This window comes from Eretmochelys imbricata, chromosome 1 (genome assembly GCF_965152235.1).
Source record: "Eretmochelys imbricata isolate rEreImb1 chromosome 1, rEreImb1.hap1, whole genome shotgun sequence".
Taxonomy (NCBI): Eukaryota; Metazoa; Chordata; order Testudines; family Cheloniidae; genus Eretmochelys; species Eretmochelys imbricata.
Window position 1 is genome coordinate 148,942,634 of NC_135572.1, and position 18,686 is coordinate 148,961,319.

General features: G+C 40.6%; 1 protein-coding gene across 3 annotated transcripts in view; it reads right to left on the reverse strand.

The window, feature by feature from the left end:
• DMD (dystrophin) overlaps positions 1–18,686 on the reverse strand; it is a 1,498,644-nt gene that overhangs the window by 142,702 nt on the left and 1,337,256 nt on the right. For all 3 annotated transcript variants that reach the window (XM_077807212.1, XM_077807209.1, XM_077807208.1), the window contains one exon: positions 4,381–4,441. In XM_077807212.1, coding sequence (XP_077663338.1) covers positions 4,381–4,441 — 61 coding nt within the window. The remainder of the gene's footprint in view (positions 1–4,380; positions 4,442–18,686) is intronic.

Below are 18,686 nucleotides of genomic sequence, written 5' to 3' on the forward strand. Positions count from 1 at the left end.
TTCCTTCTGCCTTTGGATATGAAAAACCTTCATTTATGGCATAATAAACAGCTCAAGAAAAGGGTAACATGATTTTAACCTTACCACCTCAATATGTCCTTTCCACATGTGGGCTTCCTCCTCTTACCTTCTTTTTCTCTTCATATTCTGTTCTTAGAATTTAAGACATTTTTCTCTGCACTCATTTCATATGTACATGTACATACATTTTAATAGGCTTCTTGCTTTGTATTTTTTTTATTTGCTATTTATATTTCTTATGTTTGGTGATCACTTTTTTGCTTACTAAAAGCTAAAGTAAGAGATTTAAATAAAAATCTAAAACATTTTTAAAGAGTCACTGTGTCTTAACTGTCTGAGGCCTCTCACTCACCAGACTTTTCTGGTATATTATATAAACCCATTTTTTTCTGGAAATGGTGCTTCCTATTAGTGGCAGCCTTCAATCCCACAGCTGCCTCTATGCAGGAAGGCCCGGCACGTACACTAAGCCATTTTGATTTTGCCATCAGGGCTCATAGATCTGCCCAAGCGGATCAATTGCAGGGTCAGGGACTTAGAGAAGAGGCCTGGCAAAACAGCAGTCTACTTACATGTTTCTTTTCCCCACCTGTGAACTAATGTAAACCTTTAAAGCCTGTATTAGCCATAGGAAAAATGGGATTACTTGTAAATTATACAGTATAAAATAAGATGCGATCTCTGGAGTACTTAAGGGTTTCACAGTAACTTTTTTGGTTGACAGGAAGAACAGGAAGGCCATCAGCATAACAAGAAAAAGACTGCCGATGGAAAAAAAGGGGGTTAGATGTAGTGTAGTTGAGAAAGATTTCACATAGCAATGTGCAGACGTATTTTTTTTTCCTTGATAGCCCATCATACAGCCAGGTATTCAGTACGCAGTGAGGAAAATCCATTTGCTACTTTAGAATCCAAGGTACCTTTGATAGCCTGGAATACAGAAATATGATTTCTCAACTCATTAGGGAAGCAGGCAAGGTGAGTGTTAACTGTGGCTCAGTTTGGCCTATCCATATGGGACAAACCACATAAAAAAGTGAAAGAAATCCTAACAGAATGCAGCAGCTGGTAAAAGGCCATTATATTGCAATTTTCATGAGGTTGACAATAGGCCAAGAAACTACAAAATGGCATAGAGTAGGAAAAGCAGTCGTTAACAGGTTGTACATTGTTGGTGATTATATTTTCAGTAGCAATGAAAGCTGTACTGAAATAAGGTAAAAGAGACGCTGGCAGGAATAAGGCCCAAGGGAGAGGAAATATTAAAAATGTTACAGTACTTCAGGAACTTTAGTGGTGGCTGGTTGCTACAGACTAATCAACTGTATAAAAATGAAGTTTTAACTATCAATTTCAAAGGGCTTGGAGTGACCTAACACTAAGAAGTCTGGAATGTTATCACTGAGGATTTAGTATTAAGTACTGCCTGGTTTATGGACTCATCAAATGCTGTGACGTTGCAAATGTGAAATTGATGAATTAAAACAGCTAAATATCAAGAGGGAAATTGATAAAACACAAAACCAGTAACATATGCAGCAAATTCAGTTAGCAAAGGATGCTCTTATGTGTGTATTCTATGTTGAAGATGGAAAGGAAAATTACATAAATATTAAGAAAAGGGCCAGGCATGATACTTACCCTCCTGTTACACCTTTATGACAACTCTTGTAACAATTAAAGATAAGCAAGATGAAAAAAGTAATGGCTAAATAAACATTGTTTAAAGGTTGAAAAAGCTAAGAATAACAGGCAGCTTTGCGATGGCAAATATGAAATGCTAAATGAGGGGAAGAAAGGAAAGAGAAACATTTAAATCAGTGGAGTAGTCTTAAAGCTGGAGCAGGGAACAGGTGGAACAGGGAAGTAACTAGGACTAACAAATACCTCAGCTATCTGTCTTAGATCGCTAGGTCAGCTATTGGGTGCTCCTGTACAGCATGCCACAGAATGTAAGCTTTCATTATAGAAGTTGTTACTCGCCTTTATGGTTGGGAAGATAACCTTCCCCAGGTGAACCAAATGGAAACAACTGAAGTATGTTTTTCCTGAGTCTGCGAATGGCCTGAAACAATAGCTGTAATGGGGCACTGACTCTGAAAACTAAGAAGGACAAAATAAAATGTTTATTTTGCTATTGATCATTTTAGCATTAACATTCAGCTAGTGTGTACATCTACTGCTGTTGGAAGTAGTGGCAGATATAGTGATTGAGGGGTGGAGTGGGCTCTTGGCTGCCGTAAAGAATTGCTGTGGTCAGATATTAGGAATTCAAGCTTCTCTAACCAAAATGTCAAGTCACCTCAAGGGGGAGGGAAAAGGAGATGTATCCCTTTCCCCAGTGCCTCAGCTGTGACAGGGGTGCCAAAACCCCAAACTCCCTCTCACAAAAGACCCCGACTCATGTGTCAAAACTTCTAGCTTTCCCCATTCAATTTAATTATTCGTTGCCAATATAAATGTCTGCCGCAAATTTAAAATTTGGGGCAGCAGCAAACTAATTTAATATAAAAATAAATAATACTCGGGAATACTCTAGTTCTGACTGTTACTCATTTTTACATTTAATTCAATAAACCCTCAATTTTGAAGCTGCCACAGAAATTACATTTTGCCAAAAAATTCAGGACTAGAGTGCCATAGCAATCAGGTGGCCATACTGAAGAATTTAGATTCTGTCTGTTGTAGAGGGCATTCATTATTGTAACAGATGGTGCAGTGTATCATGGATCACTGTAACCCAAATACAGACACTTAAGTTTTAGTCATTTGCACTGCAGGCTCTGTTAACACAATAACTTCATCCTGTGTACTGCAGCATTTTTTTTTTCAGGCTGTAGTGAATAAACAGCTCACAGCACATGTTAGAAACATGGAAAAACTAGAGCATGGAGGAGTAATTTATTTGCCCTTATTTTTGTTGTGTAGTGGGATAACCCGAGGCATGAAAAAGTGAGCTCCTCCTGGGTTTTTAAAGTTTCCTCTTAGTTTGTTATTCTGTGCCTAATATTAATTTCTCCCTTGTTGTCCTTCAACAACAGATTCTGTCAAACAATGTTGCTAAAGGTGTTCACAATTGATAGTTTTAAAAAGGTCAGTTAAAGAAAAAGGACAATGATGCTAAAACTGCAGATTTCTCAATTGCACTATACATGGCTGCTTTCAACATCAAATCATTCACGAAAATTCTGATTGGCTTGTGGTAGTGCAAAACCTCCTGTTCTCACTGTTGATGGAGAAAGGAACAAATATAAAGGAATCAAGTATGAACCATGTGGTCCACAGCTTTACTAGAGTTTTCAGATGACTGCTGCAATGACATGAAAGGTACTCTGCTTTATCATAACTCAACAACTATCCGTTTTTTTTTTTTAAAGGAAGCTCCCCAGAGCACCAGCATGTTTTATTTTTTTATTTTTTTGATATTTGATATTTTATTGCATATTTCACTACTTTTGTCCTTCCCATTGAAACAACACAAGAATTGTATCAGGACAGATTAAAGAAATAATTACTGTATATACTCGATGGTAAGCCGGTTCATTTATAAGTCAACCTCCCCAAGATATATAAGTAAAAATGGAAAATTTTTATGACCCATTCATAAATTGACCCTATAATTCAGGGGTCAGCAAACTTTGGCTCCCAGGCCATCAGGATAAGCCACTGGCGGGCTGAGATGGTTTGTTTACCTCCAGCGTCCACAGGCACGGAGGTAAACCTAAGTAAACAAAGTGTCCCGGCGAGCCAGCTGCTTACCTTGACGGGCCGGGACAGCTACTGGTGGGGACATTTTTTTTGTGGGGGAAGGGGGGAATGGGGATCAGGGGAGTAATCGCTGTGACTACCCCCCACATGACCCTACCCGTAGCCCAGGACCCCCACACTCTCCCCATCCCATCCCTTCCCACCTTATCTGGGGAAGGCCAGGGGAGGATGTCTCTGGCCTGGCCGGAGTTGCTCCAGCAGGCTGGCAGCGCAGCCGCAGCCTGCTCCGGCGGGCCAGACTGGGTGGCGCGGCCACAGCATGTTCCAGCAGGCCAGGCGGCGCGGCTGCAGCCTGCTAACCCTGGAGCTGCAGCTGCTTCGGAGGCTGGGGGGAGAGCAGCGTGGCCAGAAGTGGAGAGACTCTGGCCCCGCCTCTTCCCTTCTGGCTCTGCTGCCTGTGCTGCCTGCACCCTCTGTTCGGGGGAGGGACTGTGTCCCACCTCTCCTGCTCTATACCCGTTCATAAGCCGACACCCTTCTCTGATGCTTCCCTTTTTTACTGAAAAAATTTGGCTTATGAATGAGTATATACGGTAACTATCACACATATGAGACTATTAAATAGCCATAATCGATATTATTTATACTTACTTGATATAGTAGGGCACTTTGTTTGGTGAGATTGCCCTCTCCCAGGGACCCTGGACAGAAGCTGTTAACAAATATAAATAAATAAATAAATAAATATATAGATAAAATAAGAGAGACATGGAGGTCAAGTTCAAAGCAAACAGAAAAGACAACATTAATCTCTGGAATTACAATTTTACACTTGGAGACACTGATATGGGTCTGTTTGCTCAGTTACCCATGAAGGCAGGAAGGATTAACCTGCTGTTCTGAAATTTCTGTCCTAATCTGAGTGAAATTGAACTCATTCAGCTGCAAAGATAAATGCAAAAACCTCTTTGATTACTAAACTTAACAAAGAGATAAGGAGCTGAACAAGCACCTATCCGTCTTTCTGGTGAGTTCTTTTACGGGGCACCTCTTGGTAATGCTTTCTGTTGTTTTTTCTTCAATTTCACCTCTTATTTGATCAACTGTTCTCATCCTTCTAGGAACAAAATTACACCCTGGTTTACATTTTATGTCAAGTAAAGACATTTAGGAGCCCAGTAAGATGATATTCTCCTGATTATTTGTTTTAAATAGAGACCTATTTCATTTTTATTTCCTACATTATTAAATGTTCATGTGTTTTATTGTCTTTCAAAAATGGCAAGCAGTGTAGAAGATGTCGGCATGATCACATCAAAAAAGCGTTAAACCCATCAGCGAATGGCACTAGATAATAGCAGTTTTCTCAGTCTAGACTCTCACAGCATTAAGTACCAACATCAATTTAGAGTATAGTGAAAATATGTTGTAAATAATGTTTTCTATGAAAAAGGAATATGGGTAGGACATATTTTCAAATGATGGAAATTCTTGCTTGCTGATGATCTGAGCCATATTCTGAAAGATCTTCTTTAGTACTTAGAGTTTATGATCTTTTCAAGTTCATCATCAGAAGCAAGCTCCCTTCAAACCAGGATCCACCGGCTTAAAGTTGTACCACATCCTGCCATAATAATAGATGCAAAACCTGCAGACATATCTCCACTGCTATGAAGATCAATACTCTCACAACACACCTTTCACAACATGTGGTGTACCTCATCCAGTGCCCGAAATGCTCCAACAACTATGGGTGAAAACAGACAATCACAATGTCCCAAATGAACACACACAGAAAAAGGATAAAAGACAAAACCACCATATCACCTGCAGGTGAACACTTTTCACAAAGCATTCACGCTATATCTGACACTTCAGTCCTCATCCTCAAAGGAAACCTGCCAAACACCTTCCAGAGATAAGCCTGGGAGCTAAAATTCATAACTTCACTAGAATCTAAAAATCACAGTTTTAATAAAGACACTGTATCTAAGGCTTATTACAATAATTTGTAACCCACTAACCCTTCCCCCTTTCAGTGCTATGACTGCAGAGGTGTGACCAGGCCCCTTCACTTTGATTCATCTCTTACAATAGGTGTTAGCTATTTATGCTAAACCATCTGTTCCAACTTGTATTTAGCTCTGACACTCTGAGGGTATGCCTACCTTGCAATTAGACACCTGCAGCTGGCCCGTGCTAGCTGACTTGGGCTCATGGGGCTCGTGTTAAGGGACCATTAATTGCAATGTAGATGTTCTAGCTTGGGCTGCAGCCCGAGCTCTGGAAATTCTCCCACCTCACAGGGTACTAGAGCCCAGGTTTCCCCAAGCCCAAACCCCAGGCTACCCCAAGCCCAAACATCTACACCGCAGTTAAATAGCCCCTTAGCCTGAGCCCCATGAGCCCGAGTGAGCTGGCATGGGCCAGCTGTGGGTTTTTAATTGTGTGTAGACATACTCTATGTACCTTTCTCAGACCTGAAGAAAAGCTCTGTGTAGCTCAAATGCTTGTCTGTGTCACCAACAGAAGTCAGTCCAGTAAAAGATATTACCTCACCCACCTTGGCTCGGTATTCTATATATAATCATTTAGATTGATCTACTTAAAAAATGCATATCCCAGGGTCTAGGTGTTTTAACAGATATTAAAACAAAGTCAAATCACAGCCCGAATGAATAAAGGAACAAATGTATCCACACTTCACCTATGCACAAAAGTCCATCAGCTGAATAAAGAAAATACACCACCTACTTTGAATACATCTCATTGCACCTCAGAAATTCAAGTAAAAAGATAACATGAGCAAAGGAGTTGGAGAGAAGATATGCAACACATTTTTAAATAGTTTATAGGGAACTAGTTGATCATTGTTTGTGGGACTGCCGATATATAAATACATTTTGAGGAGGGATTTGAAGGAGGTCAGGGAAGTTGCATGGCAAACAATATCAGGAAGAAAAAATCAGATGTAAGGGCAGCATGGAAGATACATAGAGGCACTTATGAGAGTCTAAAAAGGAGAGTAACATGCAACCAAAATGAGATATGGGTTGGAGCAGACGACAAACAGTTTAAGATACTTTTGGATGAAAATGAGAAGCCAGTAAAGGGACTCAAAGAAGGTGATGATGGAGCAGGAGTGGCAAGGAAGAGGAGTCTGGCAGCGACATTGTAGGTGGACTGGAGGGTGATAGAAAACCAGGGTAATGGAAAAGTACAGCTTCATCAATACACTCCTTTCTGAGGCCAACAGCCAGATCATCTGCAGCAAAATTATGGACACCTTATACGTATGAAGAAAGGGTTCTGGGCACTGTCTACTTACTCTACATACTCAAACAGTTTGGCCAATTAGACATAGACACACATTTTATATAAATGCTCATCTAGTGCTGGGAGTGGATGGAGTACTGCAAATGAGAAACTGAGCTGAACACTGAATGGTGAGGTTAAAAAGAAATATTGAACAGCTGTTTTATTTCCCTGACTACTCTCTATCCTGCACACTGAAGGCCAGATTCTTGCCATTCTCACTCACATGGAGTAGTACTTTGCTGCAGGAGCAGGTCAATTGATTTGAAGAGCACTAATCATGGAATAAGGTATTATTCAATGTGAGTAAAGGATGCAGAATCTGACCCTCAGATGGGTTCTGCAGAACATAGCACGTGGTCATATATTTGAAAACTCTATCATAATACATATATGCAAAGGGACAGAATAAAGATGGTGCATATATTTTATACATATAAATACACACACAGAGTTAAGTACTGTAATATATTACTTAGATTTTAAACTCTTTGGGGGCAGGGATAGTCTTTTTGTTCAGTATTTGTATAGTGCCTAGCACAATGAGTCCTACTCCATAACTAGGGCTCTTAGGGTAATATGGTAATATAAATAAATAAATAAATAAAACCAACAAAAACTAACATAGCTGACATTCACCATCTTCCCACATTCCCAATAATATCTACATCTTAACTTCTGTCATGATAAACTCACTCCACTATATGCTTGGATGCAGAAAACCTCCAAATGCTATGTGTTATCTGAAATTAAGAACTAGGAAGAATGCCATCCACCTTCCACATGTATCTATAACAGACAATTTCAGTTGTTCATGTAGCTTAATCTTCCTAGCTATGTAAGGCTAGAGGATGGCATACAAACTGGCTTTAAAAACATTTGGATTATGGAACCAGATATTCTGAAGAATAAAAAACAACAGAACAACCACATCCTCTTCTCCATTCCTCCCAAAAAAAACCTACAATAATTTGAGGATGTGATCTACTTTGTAGGGAATAATATGTATTTATAATTAAAAAGCCCTACCCATTCAATTCCTCAAACTGCATTAGAGGGCAAAAAGGCCCTTTCCCCAAAAAACCCAAATCAAACCTTAGCTTTCATAGTGAGAACACCTCAGCTACAGTTCCCATCTTAAAATCAAAGAAAGTGTTATTTATTTATGGAATATCTAAAGGATAGGATGGGTTGCTGTAATTATTCTGGAAGGTGTACTTCTCCTTCACTCCTGAATTCATCTGGGCAACAGTTTTCCAGGCATAACTTATTATCCCAGAATCTTATACACAAAAGTGTTTTTGATCCATTTAAAAAAAAACAAGCACAAATATTCTTCTTTCAGTGGAACTAAATGCTTTAGAAATAAACAATTCTGTGATGTTCTGCATAATTGGATTTAGTGTTCCTTTAAGAGACTGTTGTGAGGTTGTCTGTTATACAGTTTCTGCTGTTCTGGATGATTCTAGTCTTGCATAAATTTGAGTTGACAAAATATGTGGTACCTTTTACAACTGTGCTCTGAGAATAATCTTCTCATTTCTGGCACAAAACTAGCAGCTAAGAAGAGCTGTTTCTTATCTCCTGGTACCAGTAGAGGTTTGTCATCCATTACAAATCCAGTGTAAGTAATAGACATATATCTTTAATTGCTGGTAACACCATTTTAGTAGTCTATCAAAGAAGACTTTCTGAAAAACGTTTTTGTATGACACCATAGCTTCCCTGTGTGTTATACTCAAGAAACAGACATTTCCCTATTTGCAAAGTGTAGTTCAAAAGTGCCTTATAGTTTTAGCTTTGCATAGTGTAAGAATCCATTGCTATATGAACCAGCCACCTGCAATGTTGACTACTGAAATAAAATAGCGTAGCAAAAAGTGTCTTTTTAAAAAATGGATTTAAATCTCCTTGCACTCCATTAGCATTGCTATGCATTAGTAATAGTTTAATGGTTATCTATTTTCAGAGTTTTTTTTCTCCCTTTGATGTGCTAACATATTAAATTTAATGTGTGCACTATCATTGAACTGAGGCTAAATTTCACAGACCATGTTCATGTAAGTTGGTATTTATGTCTTTTCACAATGCAAAATGAAGCAGCAGCATGTTGGAACTCTGTGCTCCACAGTTCAACAGTATTTTAATCTATGCAGGGGTTTGACCGGATATTTAAATAGGATGCTGGTGTCATTTTAGCTGTGTTGATAGATGAAATTCAAAAATAATCTAATAAATATTTAATTTAGCTATATCATTATGGGAATCATGTATACGATACATTTAAAACTATCAAACGTAAATGGTCGTTTATTGCACCTATCCACCAAAATATTCAAAGAGATAGTCTTGGCTAAAATCAATTTAATACAATTTCTAACAAAAACTACTTCCAATGGTCATTATTAAAATGTTAACATTCACTCACCGTTTTCACACAGTGACATGGATATGTTTTCAATTGTAAGTATAGAGAAAATCCTCAGTATCTCAGATAACTCAGGGGAGGGAAGTGAAACTGTAATTTTTTTGATGGCAACCACACTGTTCAATGCTTCAATCTACTCTGTGACCTGCTCATTGCTGTTTGTTAGCGGTTTCATATGAGTGAATTACAGCTTTGTGAGGTTTGGATCTGAGCTCACACACGTGTTCATAACCATAAAAAAAACCCTGCAATATTTACAAATTGGTCACTCTAGCTCCAGTTTAGCGAGGTATTTAATGATGTGCCTAAATTAAGCATTGGAGAATGACTTCAGGCAGGGCCTCTACCTATGATACTTTGACTTTGCTGACTTCTGTTGTTCTTTTGTGCATTATTATTTTTATTTTTAACCAAATACACATTTTAGAATCTGTTTACTCCCCCTCACCCCCCGCAATTTATAATACTTCTTTTACTAATGGTTTAACCTTTTGTTGAGGTATTGTATTTGTCATTCCTTATGAAGGCAGATAGTGATGGCTTAGTGGTCTAATCCTCAAGTCTGGAAATACCTAGAATCACAGGTTCACATATGTGTAGAGCTGAGTCTTTCAAAATAGATAAATTGAGTACCATTGTATTTACTTTAAGGTATCATAATAAACAAGATATGGTTGTTTTACACAGACATTAAAGATCTCCTAGTACTTTTCCTAAGGGCGAGGTAAGTTACAGCAGTCCCCAGTCAGTTAAAGCAGGCTATATGCTGGCTGGCTGACGGCCATCTTCACTCTAGAAAGAGCTGCTTATCTGAGTGTGTGTGTGGGGGTATGTGTAATTTGGGAAGTTCTTTAGGATCCTTCTCAATGAAAGGTAGTGTATACATGTATAATATTATTTTACTCATTTACAGAGGGCCTATTTCTATCTTATGCATATTTGTTATTACAGTAAATTACGACGTGGAACACTGATGTTGTGTCGCATAGAGGCATAATGGCTCACTGTATAACCTAGAAACTGATGTCAGAATATATTGGTTGAAAGATTTAAAAGTTAGAAGGAGAAAAACATCAATCAAAACCTAACTTGCATAAAAATTGCCCACCATGGGGTCTAGCTCAACTAGCTGAGCTAGGTTGGAATCTGATTTAAGCCTGCATATGTGGGTGGGTTCTCAGGAATTGAAGTGAGCTAAGCAGTTAAATTCCAATTTGGATTCTTCAACAGTTAAATTACACACTGCTTCTCTGTCTGCACTGCAGTGCTGTCTGCGATCGCAAGTAGAGTAAAATGCTTTAAGACTGCTTCTCAAACTTTGGAAGATGGGCTGATTAGCCATAAAGATCTGAACATGTGAAGAGGGGCAGCACAACAGAGAGTCGCTCCACAGGAATTATAAATGAGGCCTCCCAGGTCTGCAATAACTGCTGAAATCTTTATGACCAACTTGAAACATAATGGTTGCCGGGCGTCACTGGTGAGAAACATTATACAGCTACTAAATAGATAACATGTTCCTTAGCATCATTACAGATGGTGAACAGCATACTGTGAAGTCATTCAGAAGGTTCCAGAGATCACCACAAAGCATAAAATTGATCCCAGGCTCATTTGCTTGGACGTTACTGTTCCATAGAGCCGCAACGAAATACTTGCACCTGCTTGAAAAGGGTATTGTACCAGGTAGACTGATACTGTAGATATCGGTCAGTTTTATATAGCCAACTACGTTTGTGTACTGCTGACAAGTCTAATAATCAATGTTGGCTGCACTCAAGACTTTGAAAGAGAAAATCTCTAAAACTGGTTTCTGTCACATTGAACAAATTGTGGCTTCTGTGCAGAGAGAATAAAATGGACTATTAGAAAAATAAATCTTAGATAAACATTTCAAGCCTTATAGAGCCAAACATAACAGAATGAGTTCTGACATAAAGAGAATAGCCTCATTGCTTTACACACCAGGCATTTCAGAACATAAAGAATATGTTTTAACTGAGCACAATTTATAGCTCATGACAACTCTGTCACACTGTTTAACTGCTTCACTGCTAAACTGCGGTGCACTAGAAATGTTTGAATCTTGAAGTCTGAATCTTCCAGAGGTGCTTCAATAAGGACATATCAGATACACAGGGCAGCAGCAGGGAAAGTTTGCCTCAGAAATTATAGAATACCAGGGTTGGAAGGGACCTCAGGATGTCATCTAGTCCAACCCCCTGCTCAAAGCAGGACCAATCCCCAATTTTTGCCCCAGATCCCAAATGGCCCCCTCAAGGATTGAACTCACAACCCTGGGTTTAGCAGGCCAATGCTCAAACCACTGAGCTATCCCTCCCCCCTGTAATCTGGTCCTGTAGGCAGCACAGAAGTAGTTAATAAATAATGACTCTGTATGAAGCTTATACTCATCTAAGAGTTAAGAAAACATCATGGATCGCTGTGACACACTCAATATTGGAGAAACATCATCAAAGATTAAAACATATTAAACTATGAATAATGCTGCTATGAAATGCATGAGATCATTCCACCAACAACAAACTGCTTTTAAATAACACTGTACACTGCATTGTAGAGATGTGTGAAAATTAAATTCAATGAAATAGGAGAAAAACATTTTTCATTGAAATATTGTTCATTCTCACCGTAAGTTTTTTAATGGAAGACTTTTTTCACCACCAAAAGTTATTATTGTAGTAAAAAATAGGCGAAATAAGCAACTTCTGTTAGTGAAGAACTAACTGAAATTTTTGATTTTGGCCAGAGAGTTGAATTTGACCATTTTTATATGATAATTTGCAGGTGGGGGATCCAGCAACTAATCAGAATTCTAATTCATGATGAATCAAATTTATCGATATGCTATGCACAGCTCTATTGCAGTCAACATCTTTGAGAGAAGAAAATATAAGGGAATATTAAAAAGCAGCAGCCCAGCAGGACTGATCATTAGATGCATGATGCCTCTTGAACCACAGAATACAGTACTATCAATTTCCTGACAAAACACCTGAGCTATCTACATGAACATTTTTCTTAAAATTTCCAATTATTTCACAACCACTGGTGGCAGCAATGGTAAGGGTGCTAATGTAGACTCTTTAACCATCATAGATCATCTAATCTTGCACAGCAGAGCTGGTCTAGGGGACATGGTGTTTAAAACCTGCACTGGTGGTAGTGCAATGATAAGACATTTTACAAAAAAGTGCTAGTGTAGATGTGGCCCATGTGTATTTAATATAATTCCCTCTAACTTTTAACATGCTTCACTCATTAAGCAGGTCTTGAACTTAAATTGCTGCCCACTGCTACTGCAAAGTCATTCCTCCCTTAATGATGATAGTAACAATGGCAAGAGCTGAGGAGCGAAACATCCAATAAAGATTATTTGCATTTCTTTTTTAAGTCTCTTTTCTTCCTTTAAGTGCGCTTGACTCTCCTTGAAAGGTGCAGGGCTGGCAGCCCTGGAGACTGAAATCTTCCACTGTATGCTGCACTGTAGATTTAAACTCTGGTTGCAGGTTGGGGATGGTGGCTTTTGCTTCTCTCTACCTCCATACACTTTACACCTCTATATAAATTCAGTACGTAGCTTTGTGTGGCTCAATTCAAAGATACCCAAAGAGGGGAATGTTGTATCTAGATTTTAAAAAGCATACCTATACTTGGAACTGGAGGCATGGGCATTGACTCTGTGGGTGCTCTAGCAAAAGTGGATGGGAAATTGGGAGGCTGTGACCATGAGTTGGTTGAGTTCAGGATCCTGACACAGCGAAGAAAGGTAAGCAGCAGGATATGGACCCTGGACTTCAGGAAAGCAGACTTCGACTCCCTCAGGGAACGGATGGGTAGGATCCCCTGGGGGACTGACATGAAGGGGAAAGGAGTCCAGGAGAGCTGGCTGTATTTCAAGGAATCCCTGTTGAGGTTACAGGGACAAGCCATCCCGATGTGTCGAAAGAATAGTAAATATGGCAGGCGACCAGCTTGGCTTAATGGTGAAATCCTAGTGGATCTTAAACATAAAAGAGAAGCTTACAAGAAGTGGAAGGTTGGACATATGACCAGGGAAGAGTATAAAAATATTGCTTGGGCATGTAGGAATGAAATCAGGAGGGCCAAATCGCACCTGGAGCTGCAGCTAGCGAGAGATGTCAAGAGTAACAAGAAGGGTTTCTTCAGGTACGTTGGCAACAAGAAGAAAGCCAAGGAAAATGTGGGCCCCTTACTGAATGAGGGAGGCAACCTAGTGACAGAGGATGTGGAAAAAGCTAATGTACTCAATGCTTTTTTTGCCTCTGTCTTCACTAACAAGGTCAGCTCCCAGACTGCTGCACTGGGCATCACAGCATGGGGAGTAGATGGCCAGCCCTCTGTGGAGAAAGAGGTGGTTAGGGACTATTTAGAAAAGCTGAACATGCACAAGTCCATGGGGCCGGATGAGTTGCATCCGAGAGTGCTAAAGGAACTGGCGGCTGTGATTGCAGAACCATTGGCCATTATCTTTGAAAGCTCGTGGCGAATGGGGGAAGTCCCGGATGACTGGAAAAAGGCTAATGTAGTGCCAATCTTTAAAAAAGGGAAGAAGGAGGATCCTGGGAACTACAGGCCAGTCAGCCTCACCTCAGTCCCCGGAAAAATCATGGAGCAGGTCCTCAAGGAATCAATCCTGAAGCACTTACATGAGAGGAAAGTGATCAGGAACAGTCAGCATGGATTCACCAAGGGAAGGTCATGCCTGACTAATCTAATCGCCTTCTATGATGAGATTACTGGTTCTGTGGATGAAGGGAAAGCAGTGGATGTATTGTTTCTTGACTTTAGCAAAGCTTTTGACACGGTCTCCCACAGTATTCTTGTCAGCAAGTTAAAGAAGTATGGGCTGGATGAATGCACTATAAGGTGGGTAGAAAGTTGGCTAGATTGTCGGGCTCAACGGGTAGTAATCAATGGCTCCATGTCTAGTTGGCAGCCGGTGTCAAGTGGAGTACCCCAAGGGTCAGTCCTGGGGCCGGTTTTGTTCAATATCTTCATAAATGATCTGGAGGATGGTGTGGATTGCACTCTCAGCAAATTTGCGGATGATACTAAACTAGGAGGAGTGGTAGATATGCTGGAGGGCAGGGATAGGATACAGAGGGACCTAGACAAATTGGAGGATTGGGCCAAAAGAAATCTGATGAGGTTCAATAAGGATAAGTGCAGGGTCCTGCACTTAGGACCAAAGAACCCAATGCACCGCTACAGACTAGGGACCGAATGGCGAGGCAGCAGTTCTGCGGAAAAGGACCTGGGGTGACAGTGGACAAGAAGCTGGATATGAGTCAGCAGTGTGCCCTTGTTGCCAAGAAGGCCAATGGCATTTTGGGATGTATAAGTAGGGGCATAGCGAGCAGATCGAGGGACGTGATCGTCCCCCTCTATTCGACATTGGTGAGGCCTCATCTGGAGTACTGTGTCCAGTTTTGGGCCCCACACTACAAGAAGGATGTGGATAAATTGGAGAGAGTCCAGCGAAGGGCAACAAAAATGATTAGGGGTCTGGAACACATGACTTATGAGGAGAGGCTGAGGGAACTGGGATTGTTTAGTCTGCAGAAGAGAAGAATGAGGGGGGATTTGATAGCTGCTTTCAACTACCTGAGAGGTGGTTTCAGAGAGGATGGTTCTAGACTATTCTCAGTGGTAGAAGAGGACAGGACAAGGAGTAACGGTCTCAAGTTGCAGTGACGGAGGTTTAGGTTGGATATTAGGAAAAACTTTTTCACTAGGAGGGTGGTGAAACACTGGAATGCGTTACCTAGGGAGGTGGTGGAATCTCCTTCCTTAGAAGTTTTTAAGGTCAGGCTTGACAAAGCCCTGGCTGGGATGATTTAATTGGGGATTGGTCCTGCTTTGAGCAGGGGGTTGGACTAGATGACCTCCTGAGGTCCCTTCCAACCCTGATATTCTATGATTCTATGATTCTAGGGCTCAAGCACCCACAGAAAAAAAATAGAGGGTGCTCAACACCCACCAGCCACAGCTGTTCAGTGGGGCTGGTGATCAGCTGTTCGGTGGCTGGCTGGAGGCGCTCGGGGGAGAGGGGAGAGTGGCGGGGCGGGGAGGGGGGAGTGGGGCTGGAAGAGGCACAATGAGGGTGGGGCCTCAGGGCAGAGGGCAGAGCAGGCCCAAGAAGTGGATCGATGGCAGGGTCTCCGAGAGGGGCAGGGCTGGGGCCTTCAAGGGGAGAGGAAGAGTGGGGGCAGGGCCTCAGGGTGGAGCAGGTGTTGAGCACCCACCAGGAAAAATAAAAGTCATAGTCATTGCCTATGATTGGAGGTGTAACTTCCAGCTTGGTAGACATACCAATAGAGCTAGTGCACTAAAATAGTAGCATAGCCCTGAGTATGGTCCTGTCCAAGATCCTAGGCATGTACTTGGACAACTAGCCCTTCCCACCACTTGCATGGGGGCAGAAAAAATTTGTCACCTGAAGGGAGACTCTGTGAAGCCAGACACTGCAGGAAGTATTGCCCAGCAAGACCTGAGTGGTGGCCTTCTGACAGCCTAATGACTGACACATGCTGGTGTATAAATGAGGAAGCCATGAGGGAGCATTCTGAGCAGACTCCCTCCAGATCTTGCCTTGCTGTGAACCCCAGACTCTGGCTCCTAACTCCAGCTCAGCCCTGACTCTGCTACTTGCCTCCTATCTGCAACTCTGCACCTGGCTCGACCCTAACTCTGTTACTCAACTCCTGATCGCAACTTCATAAGTGACCCATGCACACAGGCTACCCACAGCCTGGCCCTGACACAAGCTAAACAATTGACTGTGTTTGTATTATGGGGCTGAACACCTGTTTTGCTGGGTGCTGTAGAAATACACAAAAGAGACAATCCATGCACCAATTAAAATCTAAAACCAGTTTGATTTATTCTGTCAAATCTTAAATTCTCAAGATCAGCACAGGCTGAAGTAACATATGCAGCCTCTAGAACTGAAGAATAATAACTTGGTGTCCAGATCCAGTGCAGTCCATAGTCTCATCTTTAAGACTGGCAACAAAGTAGTCAAATGAAATAGGGTCTGATTTGTCATTTTTGAAAATCCATGGGAGTTTGATGGTGAATTTAATGGTTGTCTGTTCAGGCTATTAATGCCAAAACTGTAAATTGAAAAGGTGTTTTTCGTCAATTGCAAATAATTTACAGTAGAGCAAAATCTCTATGCAATGGAAAGTGACTAGGAAAGTATTTAGTTCTACAATTTATTAACTGCCATCTTTGTAATGCAGAAATGGCAATAAATAATGAAGAAAAGATCTTTCAGAACCTGAAATTTAAAACAACAGAGCATGAGGAAACAAGGAACTCTGGACTCTATCCAAAGGATAACTAAATATGAGATTTAGTTTCCAAATCTTAAACACACATTTCCAACCATTATTTATCTACTTCTGAATGTTAACTAATAGTTCTAATGATGATTAACCATTTTCTATATAGAGTACTGGCATGTGATGGCTTTAAAAAAATAGTTTGAGAAAACTGGTTCTGATCATTGGAGCTATTTGTTAAATACAGAATGGAAAAAAGCGACCTATTCTTTATAATTTGAAATTTTAAAATACAGGTAGGTATATCCAATTAAACTTTAAGTCCTAGCTCTTTATATCAGGAGAATCCACCAAACTACAAAATACGAGACAGATGTAAACATGCCTTTTAAACACGCATGCCTAAATGTTTTGCTTTTACCCAAATATCTCTTGGTTCCCTATTTTGATAAAAATCTGGGTTCATCTCTAAACTGCTGATATTTTTGAGCCACAGATGGAATTAGCACTTCTAAGCAAGGAAAAAAAACCCTTGTGATCTCCAAAATGAGTTATCAGGACTGGCTCTAGGCACCAGCACTGCAAGCACGTGCTTGGGACAGCAATTCCTGGGGTGGCATTCTGGCCATCCTTTTTCTTTTTTTTTTCTTGGGCAGTTGCGTTCTCGGAGCTTGGGGTGGCAAAAAGCCTAGAGCCAGCCCTGTGAGTTACAGGTAACTGCCAGTTATATCTGTGCATTATTTCATTGAGTCACATCATCAACACACTGTATGTGAGAATCCTACAGAGATCAGGCTGTAAATGACAAGTTCTAACTGTATGTTTAAAAGTTGTAATACCTTCTATTTTTCAGCAGTCACAAGTGGTGCATGTCAATGAGTTACAGCATTAAAAACCAGGATTGATGGCAGGCTGATTGAACAGTTAGTGGCATTTAAAAACAGCCTGACATCTCTCCTACCTCTCATTTATTTTATCTCAAAAGGAAGTAATAACTATCCTTACAAATACAGATGGATCCTCCAACAACAGACAATGAATCCCATTCTCTGTAAAAGGCAGCATCACAGATCAAAACAAAAGGAGCCGACAAAGCACCGTTATTACAGGGGAGAGAGTTGCAGCTCCATAGTTGAGATTGTGCTGAAATTTGTACTTGAGGCAGTACTGAAATTCCTGTGCTTCACACTTCAGTTACTGCATTTCTACTCCAAACTCCTTCAGAGGACAATAGAATTTTCTATGTGATATTTTTAGTTTAATATTCACTAACTTTTGTAGAGGAAACATTTAAAAATGATCCTTTTTAGAAATTATACAGTTTTTCACACATTTGTTTGGGTCTTTCTAGCTAAACATCTGCAGTCTTCACAAACTACCAACTTCATCCACACATGCATTCATGTAACATCTTGGATATGGCCATGGGCCACTTTTGACATTTATAAAACTCCATCTTAACAGCTACTTCTGTTAAGGCTGCCAGCCTTAGCCTTTGACTCATATATTTTAAGGTCAGAGGGGACCATCATGATCTCTACTCTGTCCTCCTGTATATTGCAGGCCACAGAACCTCAGCCACCCACTTCAGTAATCAACTCATAACCTCTGCGTTACTAAGTCTTCAAATCATGATTTAAAGGATTCAAGTTACAGAGAATCCACCATTTACCCTAGTTTAAACCTGCAAGTGACTCATGCTGCAGAGGAAGGTGATAACCCCCCAGGGTCTCTGCCAATCTGGCCCAAGGGAAAATTCCTGCCTGACCCCAAATATGATGATCAGTTAGACCGTGAGCATGTGGGCAAGACCCTCCAGCCAGACACCTGGGAAAGAATTCTCTGCTGTAACTCAGAGCCCTCCCGTTCTAGTGTCCGATCAC